This window comes from Anabrus simplex, chromosome 6 (genome assembly GCF_040414725.1).
Source record: "Anabrus simplex isolate iqAnaSimp1 chromosome 6, ASM4041472v1, whole genome shotgun sequence".
NCBI lineage: Eukaryota > Metazoa > Arthropoda > Insecta > Orthoptera > Tettigoniidae > Anabrus > Anabrus simplex.
In genome coordinates, this window is record NC_090270.1 from 82,662,678 (window position 1) to 82,675,935 (window position 13,258).

Consider the following 13,258-nt stretch of genomic DNA (forward strand, 5'->3'; position numbering starts at 1 on the left):
AAATTACGTCTAGAAAGACAGTGGTATTGAGATATTAACTTCGAAGTTGCTAAAGCAATTCTGGATAAATGAATGAAGAATTATTTAAAAGGTTATTATTCAAAGACTGAAATTAGACATATACACAAGGTGTGAAATGGACTGCTGTGAAATGGCTTGATCTTTCATTTATGCATTACTTTTTTTAGCTTTAGCATACCTGCCTGAAATCTTACGGTTGGATTTGTCTTTTTTCCTCACTTAAAAACAATGTATCATCACATTAAGCCATTTGTCAATAAAAATATCGGCACATTCCGTACACATATGATGCAATGAATTAACATTTAATAGCTGGACAATTTTCCTCTTAACATGAAGCCTACTAACAGAAAGAAAATCTACAAAATCCTGGCTTTAATCTGAGAAGAGGGATAAAAGAAAGAAAAGTTTGAAAATGTCGATAGTGATGCTTTAAGGAATATTTACGTACAATTAGAGTAAAAATGTAACATACCCTTGGCTGTATAGTCGAGGATTTTTAAAGTCGCTGGCCTGGAAATGATCTGAACAGATCTTATAATTCTTATACAAGCGTAACGTCCCTTCTTTCTTGTACACTTTATCCAAATCGCTTCTGTGACATTTCAAAACCCACAGATCACACCTACAACAACACATCGGTATTGAAGGTTAACTGCTGCACTATACAATAAAATATGCGTATTATATTTTAAGCCCGTTAAAACATGGTTCGAGCAGGTCAGAAGATTATGAAGTACTATAAAAATCTCTGTCACTGGAAGAATATATATGCAAACACAATATTACTTACATGTTCTTGTCACGAGGGAACCTGAAGAACGAGCGCGCATTTTTCTCTACTTCGTAATTACTGCAGCCAAACACAGCACATACCTTTCCCCTCATGTTGAGAGGAGATATCAAGGAATGACACACGCTACTATTTAATTATGTCAACTCACTGAAAACGCATAAATAACACCAAAAACTTCACACAAAAATACACGTGCTCTTATGACAGAATCAGTACCTTTCAGGTCTATCCGCTAGAGTGAGCTCCAATAGCTGTCCCTCGATATCTCGCTCAGTGTCGTGTATTGTCTCTACTGTATTTGGTAATCCATACGTCATAATGGTTCGATTTTTCAAATAATCGATAGTCCATCCTATCATTCGCAAATGTAGGAATTTGCTTCATCCGGTTGGTCACATTGGAAATGAATGAAAGTTTCCGGATGTTGTGGATTGCGTAAGATATTTACTATTTACTATGAAGTGTTTATTATGTTATGCGATTTGTGACACAAGTAGTTGGCAGGTAACTGCAGTGTGAACGTGTGTCGACTCATCTTCTTCAGAGTCTGTGTTATGGTACATTGATTTCGTGATACTTATAATGCCAGTGGATATTAATAGGTTAACCGAAGGCTGGTTGGAACTAGAAAGTGATCCAGGCCTTTTCACTCTGTTGTTAGAAGATTTTGGAGTGAAAGGTGTGCAGGTGGAAGAGATATACGATCTTCAGAAGTCTTTAGAAGGTCCTGTTTATGGTTTCATTTTTCTCTTCCGATGGATTGAAGAACGAAGATCCAGGAGGAAAATAGTTGACCAAAGTGACATTTTTGTTAAAGATGAAGAAGTTGTCAATAACATATTTTTTGCACAACAGGTTGTGCCAAATAGTTGTGCTACACACGCTCTTCTATCGGTGCTTCTAAATTGCCCAAATATCCATTTAGGAGCTACTCTAAGTCGACTTAAAGCACACACATCTGGAATGTGCCCTGAAAATAAGGGCTGGGCCATCGGCAATTCACCCGAACTTGCGAAAGCACATAATTCTCATGCGATGCCTCAAGCAAAGTGGTGCTCTGATAAGACAACGGGTGTGAGTACTGCACGCTACACTGGAGAAGCATTTCATTTTGTTAGTTATGTTCCCATTCATGGAAGATTATTTGAGCTTGATGGTTTAAAGCCTTATCCAATGGATCATGGTCCATGGGGTGAAAAGGAGGACTGGACAGAGAAATTCCGCCGTGTTATAACAGATCGGCTGGGTATGGCAACAGGGGAACCATATCATGACATTCGTTTTAATCTTATGGCTGTTGTTCCTGACAGAAGATTAACTTTGGTTCATAAACTCAAGATGTTAAAGACTAATCGACAGATAGTTTTGGATGCCTTACAGCAACTTGTAAAACTGACATCACAACCAAATGATGAAAAGGTGGATGGTTCTGCTATCACTGACACTGAAACTGGAGAAAAGAACTCAAAACAAGAAGAAGATTCTTATGAAACTCAAAATTATATAAAGCCAGTGACAGGTACTCTCTCCCCAGCTGATTACTCTACACCTTTAACAATACAGACTTCTCCAGCACCAAGTGGTTCAAGTACCGACACTTCATCAGAAGTTGGTTCAGCATTCAACTCACCGACTCAAGGCTGGGGTTGGAATTCTGGTCAGAGTAGTCCAACATCATCTAAAGAGTTCAAAAAATTTGTGGTAATTCGGGTTTCTGGAAGTAATGAAAGCTCCACTGCTGCCAAACGATTGTCATCTGATGTAAGTGCAGCATCTACAAAGAGAATATGTCTAGAAACTGGACAGTGGGAAAAAGATGTAGATAAATCAGGAACAGATGATGGAAATTCTGATGAAAAGAAAGAAGAATCTAATAAAACTTGTTCGAAATATCCAGAACTCTTTGAGCCTCATACATTTGCACCAAAAGATTTATTTGCTCTTCTCAAAAATCTTGAGAATGAAATCAGTGTTTGTGAACTGAATTTACGCGATGAGAATGAAAAAAGGAAGAAATACAAGATTGACGATTGTCGGCGCACTCATAATTATGATGAATTTATTTGTACTTTCTTGCAGATGTTGGCTGAGCAAGGGAAGTTGGCAGATCTTGTACAGCAGCACCTGTTACTTCACAAAAAACCTGGAATTCCTGTTGCTAGAGTGCAAAGGACTGTAAAAAAGGTTGAAGTTAAACCTAATCCTTCTCGCCGTCGAAGGGGACGCACCAACTACAGGAAACGCAAATGAAATTCCCCTTACTCTCATCTCTGTTGCTTGCCATGCACTTTATGTTGCTTCAGCATTAATTTTATACCTGCTGTTGTAAGATGGAAGTGTTTGCTTGTAGAAAAGAAAGCCAGGCCTAGATCTTTCATTTGCTGCATATTCAGGTTATGAGCAATATCATTGCTTTATTTTATTAATCAGTACTGGTCAGATAAGTGTATATACTGATAGATGGAATTAAAAACATCCTACTTATTCAGATATTCACTAGTAGTGTGCAGTTATTGTTGCTGTGGTAATTGCATTTGTAAACTTAGTGTCCTAGCATTATAATTTTCAGCTTTGAACCGGTGAACCTCATATTCAGTTTTTTTGTTTATGTGTTCAGTGCTATTCTTGCCAAAGTTGGACATTTCTTTAAGTATCTATTTGCTCTCAAGTATAAGATTGAAATGTCACTTGTGAAGATAGAAACTACACCTGGGTATTTTGTTCGCTAATCTAGGTGAATATTAGTAATTCTGTGATGGCAGCTGTTATTGCCGATTTCACTGCTAGTGATTTGGTCCAGCATGTTCAGAACTTGAGTTTGCTTTGTTTTGGTGAAAATTGAACAAGTATTTATGAAGTATTATTGAAGTGGTTGCTATTTCTCTTGCTGCTGGGACCGTTGACCTAGATGTTAGGCCTCTTAAAGCAATAGGCATCATCCTCTTACTGCTTAAGTATGTTAGTGCTGTTTGGATGTCTGGAATCAGTAACAGCAGTAGAGCACCATCCCATCAAGTACTGCACCAGAGTGTGCTACACGTGGCACAGAGAATGATGCTCTTTTGTTCTTTGCAGCTGGTCGGCGCATTAAGCAATAGAGCACAGCAGCACATTCTATTCGAGAGAAGACAAAACTTGAAATAATTTCTTGCCCATACAGAACTCTGACAGAGATTGGCTTAGTGACAAGACCATTGATCTGGGCAGACCACATTTGCATGGCAAGCAAAGGCGGTCTGGTGTTAGGACATAAGCGCCCCCACCACCACCACATTAGGCCATAAAGCAACATAGGCTATAGGCTTCTAGTATCCCCTGAGAGCTCAACCTGTTTTGCCAGTCATGTAGGAGTTTTCATTGTGGGCATAGATGACATCTACATCTGTATTGAAGGATGTAGCCAACAGCTGCATTCCTTTGTCTACCTACATTCCAAAATGTTGTAATTTAATTACAATTTACTATGAAAGTAAAGTAACTATTGAGGGCAGTGGCAACTATTACTCCTGCATCGTATGAGGTAAGATTTATAAGATTCCACGTCCTGTTTCAGAAAGTGATGGGATGGTGAGTGACTGTGGATTGCTCCTCTTCTGTGGCAGTCCTAGAGTAGTTCAGTAGAGCAGTAACTTATAGGTGAAGTTCCTTTAAAAGAGTTTTTGTTTCCTCACTGGCCAAAGAGCATTCTGGTTCTTTGCAGATTCTCTTCTACAGATCATTGAATTTTAACTTGATTATTTTATGCACTGATGGTTTTTATAAGCCAAGTTATTGATTTATGAAATCAATTACATGTAGAGATCATCATAATTGTGGGTAAGGTTGAAAACAGGTATTCTACAGATTATACAAGATATGAGAAGGTGTAATTTACTGCTCACTGAAGTGCTAGATCAAGAATAACAACACTGTTTTCCACGCCATTACTAGAGTATCCATGATGTTACATTAATGTGTTTCCTGTTTGATGATGGCATTTCATTGAATTAATATGAGTCTGTTCAAGAAAATAACCAATCTTTGAAAATATCTCTTTAGGTGTCTTACCTGCAGCCTAGTTAGTTTTGTTTGCTTCGAAGTACTCCATTTCCACTTATTGAAACAGTCCTGTAAGTAATTTGGGGGATTGTGTTCAGTTCTGCTTACAATTTCAGTTTGATCACTTCAGTTGACTGAGATTGTCATCCTTTTGAGCTTAATTTTAGTTTAGGAAGTAGAAAAATGTCTGCTGAGACCTGTTCAGGTGAATAGGGTGAATGGGGAGCACAGTTAGCTTTGTGTTCACCGAGCGAGTTGGCTGTGCGGTTAGGGACACCCGGCTGTGAGCTTGCATCTGGGAGATAGTGGATTCAAGCCCCATTGTCAGCAGCCCTGAAGATGGTTTTCTGTGGTTTCCCATTTTCACACCAGGCAAATATTGGGGCTGTACTTTAATTAAGGCCACGGCCGCTTCCTTCCCACTCCTAGGCCTTTCCTATCCCATCATCGCCATAAGACCTATCTGTGTTGGTGCGATGTAAAACAAATTGTTGAAAAAATGTGTCTTTGTGTTCATCAACTTTTATGAATCAGTAGCAATGAATGAGCTGGCACGTTGTCATGGTGTAGGCTCCAGGAATTGTTTCTCCACAAGTCTGGTCTTTATCTCGCGACTTTTTCTCTCAAACATCTCATGACATCAGGATAATACCAGTGAGTCACCATTTGACCCTCAGGTAGGAATTCATGGTGTACAACACCGTTTATGTCAAGAAAGACTGTCAACAACACTTTTTCACCTGACCTGTCCTGCCATGTTTTCTTCGATCTTGTAAATGTTTTACCACACCACCGTGTTTCTCCATAAATGTTTTGCCCAGTTTGAAGAAGCAAATGTTGATATACTGATCATAATATTCAGACATCTCAACAATCACAACACATATTGTGCTCATGTATAAACTAACAGATGCTGAGTGATGACTAATTGTTGCAGAATATGCTGCAGATGGTCAGTTATTTAGGAAGAATACAACCATACAGTGCCATTTACCAGAAACCACTGGATCTCACATTTGAATGGTATTTTCAAAGTTCTGTTATTTTTTAAATAGGCCTCGTACATCAGAATTGCAGAGCAACCTGGGTACTTTAGGGTGCATGTCACTTCTGCCTCACTTTTATAACATTCAGTGATATTCTCTCAACCTTGTTCATTCCCATTAAAAATTATTCTGTTTCATCTTTCATTGCTTTTTTCATAGTGGGTGCTCAAAGATTCTGTATTATATTCATCCATCACTTCTGATGTAGGTACTGCTATGATTATAAAAGTAGGGCTATGTGAAAATGATTGTTTTAAATTAATTGTTTCACACACACATATTTAATAAATAGACTATTAAGTATTCATCTTTGAAAAATATATTTCTAAAAGTATTATGTTCTTTGATCAGCCTTCCACCTCTGCTACCTTGCTTCTGGTAGCCTGGCTCACTCTTATGGTATGCTGGTGCTCTGTTATTATTTTATATTAATCTTTCACAGTAAATGAACACCGTAATGCATGGATATTGGGGAGTTAATTACATACATTGTGTTAATTAATTTAGGAATGAAATTCAAAGTGTTAACTAGGTGCTTTTTTTTTGTTCTGTTGTGGATACAATTAATAGCCTCAAAATTATCTAGACATTTTGAGGCCTACCTCTGTAAACTTGACTGAAAACACTGAGATGTTGTGACATTTTATGTTTCCTGAAAATGATAGAATGTTTAGAAAAAACGATTTGTTCATCATGCACCTAAAACATAATCATTTTATTTCAGTACATTATGCTGAGACACAAATGCCATTCACAACTTGTACTTGACCTTATGACCATTCTGTAGTTTCTGTGGTAAAAGTTGTTTATTATGTCAGATTTCATTTATGGAAATGCTTAGTAATATAACTTGTCACCAATGTATGACTTCTAATGTTACCATCTTCATATTTTGTACTAATACAGTACAGCAGTTAAATTCTCATGAACTTGAATTGTACCAGCTTGTGAGGAAAGATGATCTTTTATGTAAAGTTATAGAAAAATTGTTTAATATATTTCCCGTTCTATGAAACAATTGTGTTTTGATGATTCATGTCTTCATTTTTCTGTCCTATAGGACTACTTATCATTGATTTATTAAACAGATTGGTATCACATGAAGTTCAGTATCATTTCAGGAACAAACCAATTGGCAACGTATAGAATAGTTAGACATTTTACGTAATATGATCCATCATACCTGCAAATTTTAGTTATCATTCCGTCTCATTAAGTTCTCCGCAGTCCATTGACACCTGTTTCCTGCAACACCCACTGGTGCAGCAGATTCATGACCTAGCCAGGTTGTGTGGTGTTGGCACCAGAGTCAGTTTCGCATGGCTTCCAAGCCACATTGGGATTGCGGGAAATTAACTTGTGGATGAAGCTGCAAAGGAAGCTGTACTTGTGCCCCCTAGACCTGTAAATGTACCTGCTAGGAATATTTGTTCTCAGCTACATCAAACAATCTTGGTGTCCTGGAAATCGAAGTGGCTAGTTATCTAAACTCCCAACAAGCTGAGAGCAATTAAAAAGACAACTACTGTATGCTGGTTCTCTTTCTGGCCTTCACACAGAGGGTCCATAGTTTTGCAGAGGCTGTGGATAGGTCATGGAAGATGTAAGCACTCTTGTATGTTCTTGTGATACCGACTTCACTGTGGCCCACATCCTTACAGAGTGCACCAATCTCTCTGGCCTAAGATGGAACCTTGGCCTGTAGGAGACACTCAAACTCATACTAGCCGATGATGCGACTACTGCTGATCTCGTCATTCACTTTATGTGCGAGAGAGGATTAATTAAGGGTATGTAAATTTCAAGTTTTCTGTCACTCAGGGATCTTACGTTCCCTTTTGGGACTTTTGTTTCCTTTTGATTCATTAGCGACCTTTTCAGCCTAATATAAATTAATATTCTTTTATTTTATAATTCATTTCAAACCTCCATCGCTCAGGCAGCAGCACACCGGCCTCTCACCGCTGGGTTCTGTGGTTCAAATGCCGGTCACTCCATGTGAGATTTGTGCTGGAAAAAGTGAAGGCAGGACAGGTTTTTCTCCGGGTACTCCGATTTTCTCTGTCATATTTCATTCCAGCAACACTCTCCAATATCATTTCAATTCATCTGTCATTCATTAATCATTGCCCCAGAGGAGTGTGATAGGCTTCGGCAGCCGGCATGGTTCCTATCCTCGCCGTTAGATAGGGGCTTCATTCATTCCATTCCTGACCCGGTCGAATGACTGGAAACATCATTCATTTTGAAATTCCTTCATTGAATTTTATAATTTTTTTTTTTTTTTTTTTTTTTCCCCCCACTTCATTCGTTCAGTGAGGATGATTACCTAGTTGTACTTCCCCTTAAAACAAAAATCACCAAAACTTTTCACTTTTGTCAGCTGTGGACTATCTCATTTTGAAGAATAACATAACAGGGATAGTGGGAAATAGGAACATCAGAGCTGTGTTGTTGAGACAAGTGGCAGTTGTTCAGGAGGATGATATTTCTTTACCTAGGTCACACTTAAATGATCTCTTAGGATCAACTTTTGGAATGCTGATTTGGAGAATATCAAGGAATCAATGACAGAGTAAAATAAATTAACAAAGACTTTTAATTAGTTACATGAGGAGGTTTTAACCATTGATATTTTGCTGATTGGAAAACTCTCTCTATACTTGTACCCTTGATAGGGTGCAGTAACAAGTCATGTAAAACTTACAAGTTTGAGTCAGTTGTGTAGCCTTGTGGAGAGACTTCAACACTAGCATCTTCGTTTGGTCTGCCCATCTGCTTGGTGCATATCCTCGAGGTTGTCTTCCTCTCACCAGCTTCTCCATTGCCTCTCTTTGTCTGGAGATGTGTCCCAATCTTACAAACGATCAGTTAATCTCCTTTTTCATTAGTTTATTCATAACTTTTAGTTTTTCGAGAACTAAATGTTGATATAGATGTTGATTCCCATAGGGAACCTGAAATATTTATCCCGAATAAGTAATAACATGGTGCAGTATTCTGTCCAAAAAACACTGCTGTGCAAAACTTAAGGACGAAAGTAACTTTCGCATGTTGTGTCACAGCCAAGTAACATAGCTCGATGAAACTTGAACCGTACATAGGAAGAACTGCTACAGTATGGTATGGTAGGCAAGTGAAAGGAATATGCGATGAGGGCAACAGAAATGACACTTTTATGCAGAGATAATAAATTACACGTAAGTCACTGCAACTCATGATGGTCCCTTGGACATCACAAAAGAAGGGACATGGTTTTTAAAAGGGTGTGTGATCACCACAGACAGCATTGCATGCTCTGTACCACGTTCCCATTCTGGCCACAAGATTGGTAAGTAGTTCTTGAGGTAGGGCATTCAATTCCTCCACCAGCGTGGAACAACTGCTGGATGGTCGTTGGTGCATGTGGATGTGCTGCATTACATCTGCCCAACATGTCCCACACATGGGATTTAAGTCGGGGGAAACGGGCAGGCCAGTCCATTCGCCGAATATCCTCTCGTTCCAAGAACTCCTCCACATGTGCTGTTCGTAGCTGTCTTGCATTGTCATCCATAAAAATGAAGTCAGTGTCGAATGCTCCCCTGAAAAGATGTACATGGGGAAGGAATACACTATCACCATAACGTTGACCGGTGAGTGTACCCTGTTCAAAGATTTGGAGGTCAGTATGCCCATGCAACATTATGCCTTCCCATGCCATAACACTTGGACCACAAAAATGATCATGTTCGACAATGTTCCTCGGTGCATTACATGTTCTCGCCAGATGAGGGTACATCTAGAATCACTACACAGACTGAATCTGCTCTCATCTGAGAAGAGCACACGACCCCACTCCTCGTCAGTCCAGACGTGATGCTCTTGGCACCATCGCAAACGGTACCACCGATGTGTGGGTGTCAATGGAACACAACGTAATGGTCATTGGGCAAACAGGCCACCTCCACGCAGTCATTGTGCCACTGTGTAACGTGAGATTGGATGCCTTGCAGTCCTGTTAAATGTGGTTGCAATTGCACCCGCTGTTTGACGGGTGTCCCTTCTTGCCTGTTGCACAATGTAGCGGTCATCTGCTACTGTAGCTGACCGTGGTCAACCCCCTCCTCTCCTTCAGGCAGCAGTGCCTGTGGTTCTTCGTCCTTCTTCCAGTTTCCCGATGATTCTTCCCCATGTGAAGTCATCCATATGCTGTCTCTGGGTCATGTTGTAATGAATAATACCACTACAATCCACCATAACAGCTTGCTGATTGACTCGCACTGTCTTGTTCAGTTCCTTCAACTGCCTCATTTTGTGGGGTCACGCTGACCTCTCACCAGGTTTCTATGCACATGTAGGCGACCTCTGGCAACTTGTTACTGAACTTTCATTCATTTTCACAGAGTAGTTGACATGTTATGTTGCTTTGTTCTCTGTTCTCTTCCTCTTAGCTCCTATGATAGTCCGTATCTGACAAGGCAGGGACCTGTGGTTGACACTGATATTTTGGTAAGACCTATCTAATGTTTATTTGTCCAACCCTTGTCCTGTTTCTCTACGGGGTCGGGTATGAGGTGAGATGAACCTTTCATGACAGGATTTTATGACCAGATGCCCTTCCTGACGTCAACCTCATCAGAGGAGGTAATGAGATAAAAAATGAATAGTGTGATATATGATAGTGGGAAGGGAGAGGGTGAAACCCGGTGCTGGCACATAGGCTACTCCTGTCGAATAGCACTAAGAGGTCTGCTCAAGGCTTAACGCCTCCATCTGATGGACAAATCAACATCACCCTATACCTTCACTCCATATGAGCACTGCAGAGAGGTTTGGAATTTAATCCAGGCTTTTAGCACACGATCTATTGATTAGAAATTGTATACCACCACCTCTCCTACCCTGCCGGCCAACATTCTAATGGTGAAATTTTTTTCGACCAACAGGACTCAAACTGGCTAGTCGTGATGTCAGACCGTTTAAATTTCAACGCCTTAATGATCATGGACACCAGGCAGGCTTGTAAGACCTATCTAATAATGTTATGTAATGCACAGATAGATGTTTTGCCCAATTGTATGTGCTGTGGACAGTTAATTGTGGAAGGAGAGGGGAGGGAAATTTACGTACGGAGCGCAGACATATGGGCGAAAAAAAGGCTCCCTGCAGTCCAGACCTGGGTCTCGTTGGGCGCAATAGATGCGACCTACTTCACGAGACTGAAGTCCGTGTCATGCACTGTACAGAATGAAACAAGCTGTGGTTGTCAAGTTGTTGGCTGATTTCTTCGGTATTTTGGAAGAAAATCCAGTGAGAGTGAATTTATACATTTTGAACTGATTAAACGGCAGCTGCTTGAGAATGATGTTGTTTTAACAACTTGTTTTACTTCACACCGACACATATAGGTCTTATGGCGACAATGGGATAGGAAAGGACTAGCAGTGGGAAGGAAGCAGCTGGCCTCAGCATTTGCCTGGTGTGAAAATGGGAAATCACAGAAAACCATCTTCAGGGCTGCCTACAGTGAGATTTGAACCCGCTATCTCAAAGCTCACAGCTGCGCGACACTAACTGCACGGCCAACTCTCTCTGTAATGCTGTATTATTGATGAGTTTAACACACTTATGATAGACAAAGAAGTCATTGATTATGAAAAAATGGTAGTGATTGTGACAGTGATCCATCATTACAACTTGGAAAAAGAACAGTGTCCCAACCAGTACCCATGGTCTAGTGATTATTAAGAAAGCAGTGGTTTTTAATATGTCCCATCACAACCAAGAAAAGAGAGAACAACATTTCCTGAAAATTACTTGGCTGACGCATACAAAATTTGGACAAAGCAGCCAAGAGGAAACAACCCACCCTAGCCTTGTCTTCATGGATTGGCAATTAACATGTTGCCTCATGTGAAATTTACGTTTGTAAAGGCACAGAAAGGAGGATAAAAAATAAGACAGTCTTTCAGAGCTTTGAGAAGATGCTCCAAACCACTCGCAAGCACAGCACAGTTCTATTACAAGAAAGAATCAACAAAGATATACACGATCTTTTCAAAGCAAAAAGATAAGAACATGCAATTACCTATGACCGAATGTTTCTTATCTGGGCAATGAATATTAAGAAACATGTTGACCCAAGCAACATTATTTAAAGCATCCAAAAGTTCAAGAGACAAAAATAAATGAGTTTCTCGTAAAATTATACATAAAGTCAGCAAAATATTTTCTGTTGAAGGTTTGACATACATAAATGAAATATGGCATTTTAGTGTAGAGGACAACTTTACTCCAGAGCAGATAATTAATGCAGATCAATCCCAGTTTGATAAAGAGCTACATTCTGTAAGAACTCCTGCTGTTAAAGGAAGCAAGAGGGTTTGTGGCGCTGTGAGTTCTGTTGCATCAACTGCACAGTCATATGTGATAATGTCAGTTACAGAAATGGATGGCACACTGTTTCCACATATGTATGTTCTTGTCTCGGAGCCCAGTGGACAATTTCCAGTTAGCCTGGCAGTTGAATTACAAAATGTGAAAGCCTGTGCAAGCAAATCAGCAAATATGACCAAATGGGATTTGAAAGTGTTCCTAGAGAAGGTATTGTGGCCAGATTTGCAAGGTAAGGAATGCATTCTGTTGGTTGATTCCTGGGGGTCAAACAAGGATGACAATCTTTACAATGATGTAGAACCTCAAGTTGTGGTATCTCGGTGAAATGTACAGGACTTACACAACCTGGTGATGTTTTCTTTTTTTCATTCGTTTAAAACCATGGTTAAGTTCATCACATATGCATTGACAGTGTCTTCCGACATTAAAGTGTGGCACAGGGACAGTTTTCTCCGCCTTCAGTCATTGGTACAATTTCATTTACAAACCTTACTCTCATCCTTGTTCTGTATTGAAAACACCTATCTCACTAAGTATACAAAGGCCTATTTCATTACCCCACCTATTGAGTACAGGTGGGGTAATGAAATAGGCCTACTCCTTTTGTATACTTAGTGAGACATTTTCATTTTTCAGCCAGCAGATTCAAACCTATGATCCAATTTCATTGCTTTCAAAATGGATATTTAACCCGCCAGTGGTCGCTATATGAGCAAAATGCTCACGGTCCTTGAAAATCATCTGCTCTTTTACACAGCACGTAGTTTCGAACTTGAGCCCTGATGTACCTTCGCACTGCAGTTTTGAGAGAAGGACAGATGCATTGAAACGCACATCTGTGACCTTGAGAAGGGACAGGGAGGGGGAAATTATCAGCGAATGTCAACGGTGAGCATTTTGCTTCATGCGCGACCAGTCATGTTGGCGCTAATTTCTCTTTGTGTGATAGTTATGCTATTGTTGAATAATGTTTCAAAGT

General features: G+C 39.8%; 1 protein-coding gene across 1 annotated transcript; it reads left to right on the plus strand.

The window, feature by feature from the left end:
• Nucleotides 1-1,230: 1,230 nt before the first annotated feature.
• Nucleotides 1,231-6,933, plus strand: caly (ubiquitin carboxyl-terminal hydrolase calypso). The gene has a single exon (XM_067149818.2). It carries the CDS (start codon nucleotides 1,400-1,402, stop codon nucleotides 3,065-3,067), a length of 1,668 nt encoding a protein of 555 aa, XP_067005919.1. The 5' UTR covers nucleotides 1,231-1,399; the 3' UTR covers nucleotides 3,068-6,933.
• The last annotated feature ends 6,325 nt before the right edge of the window (nucleotides 6,934-13,258 follow it).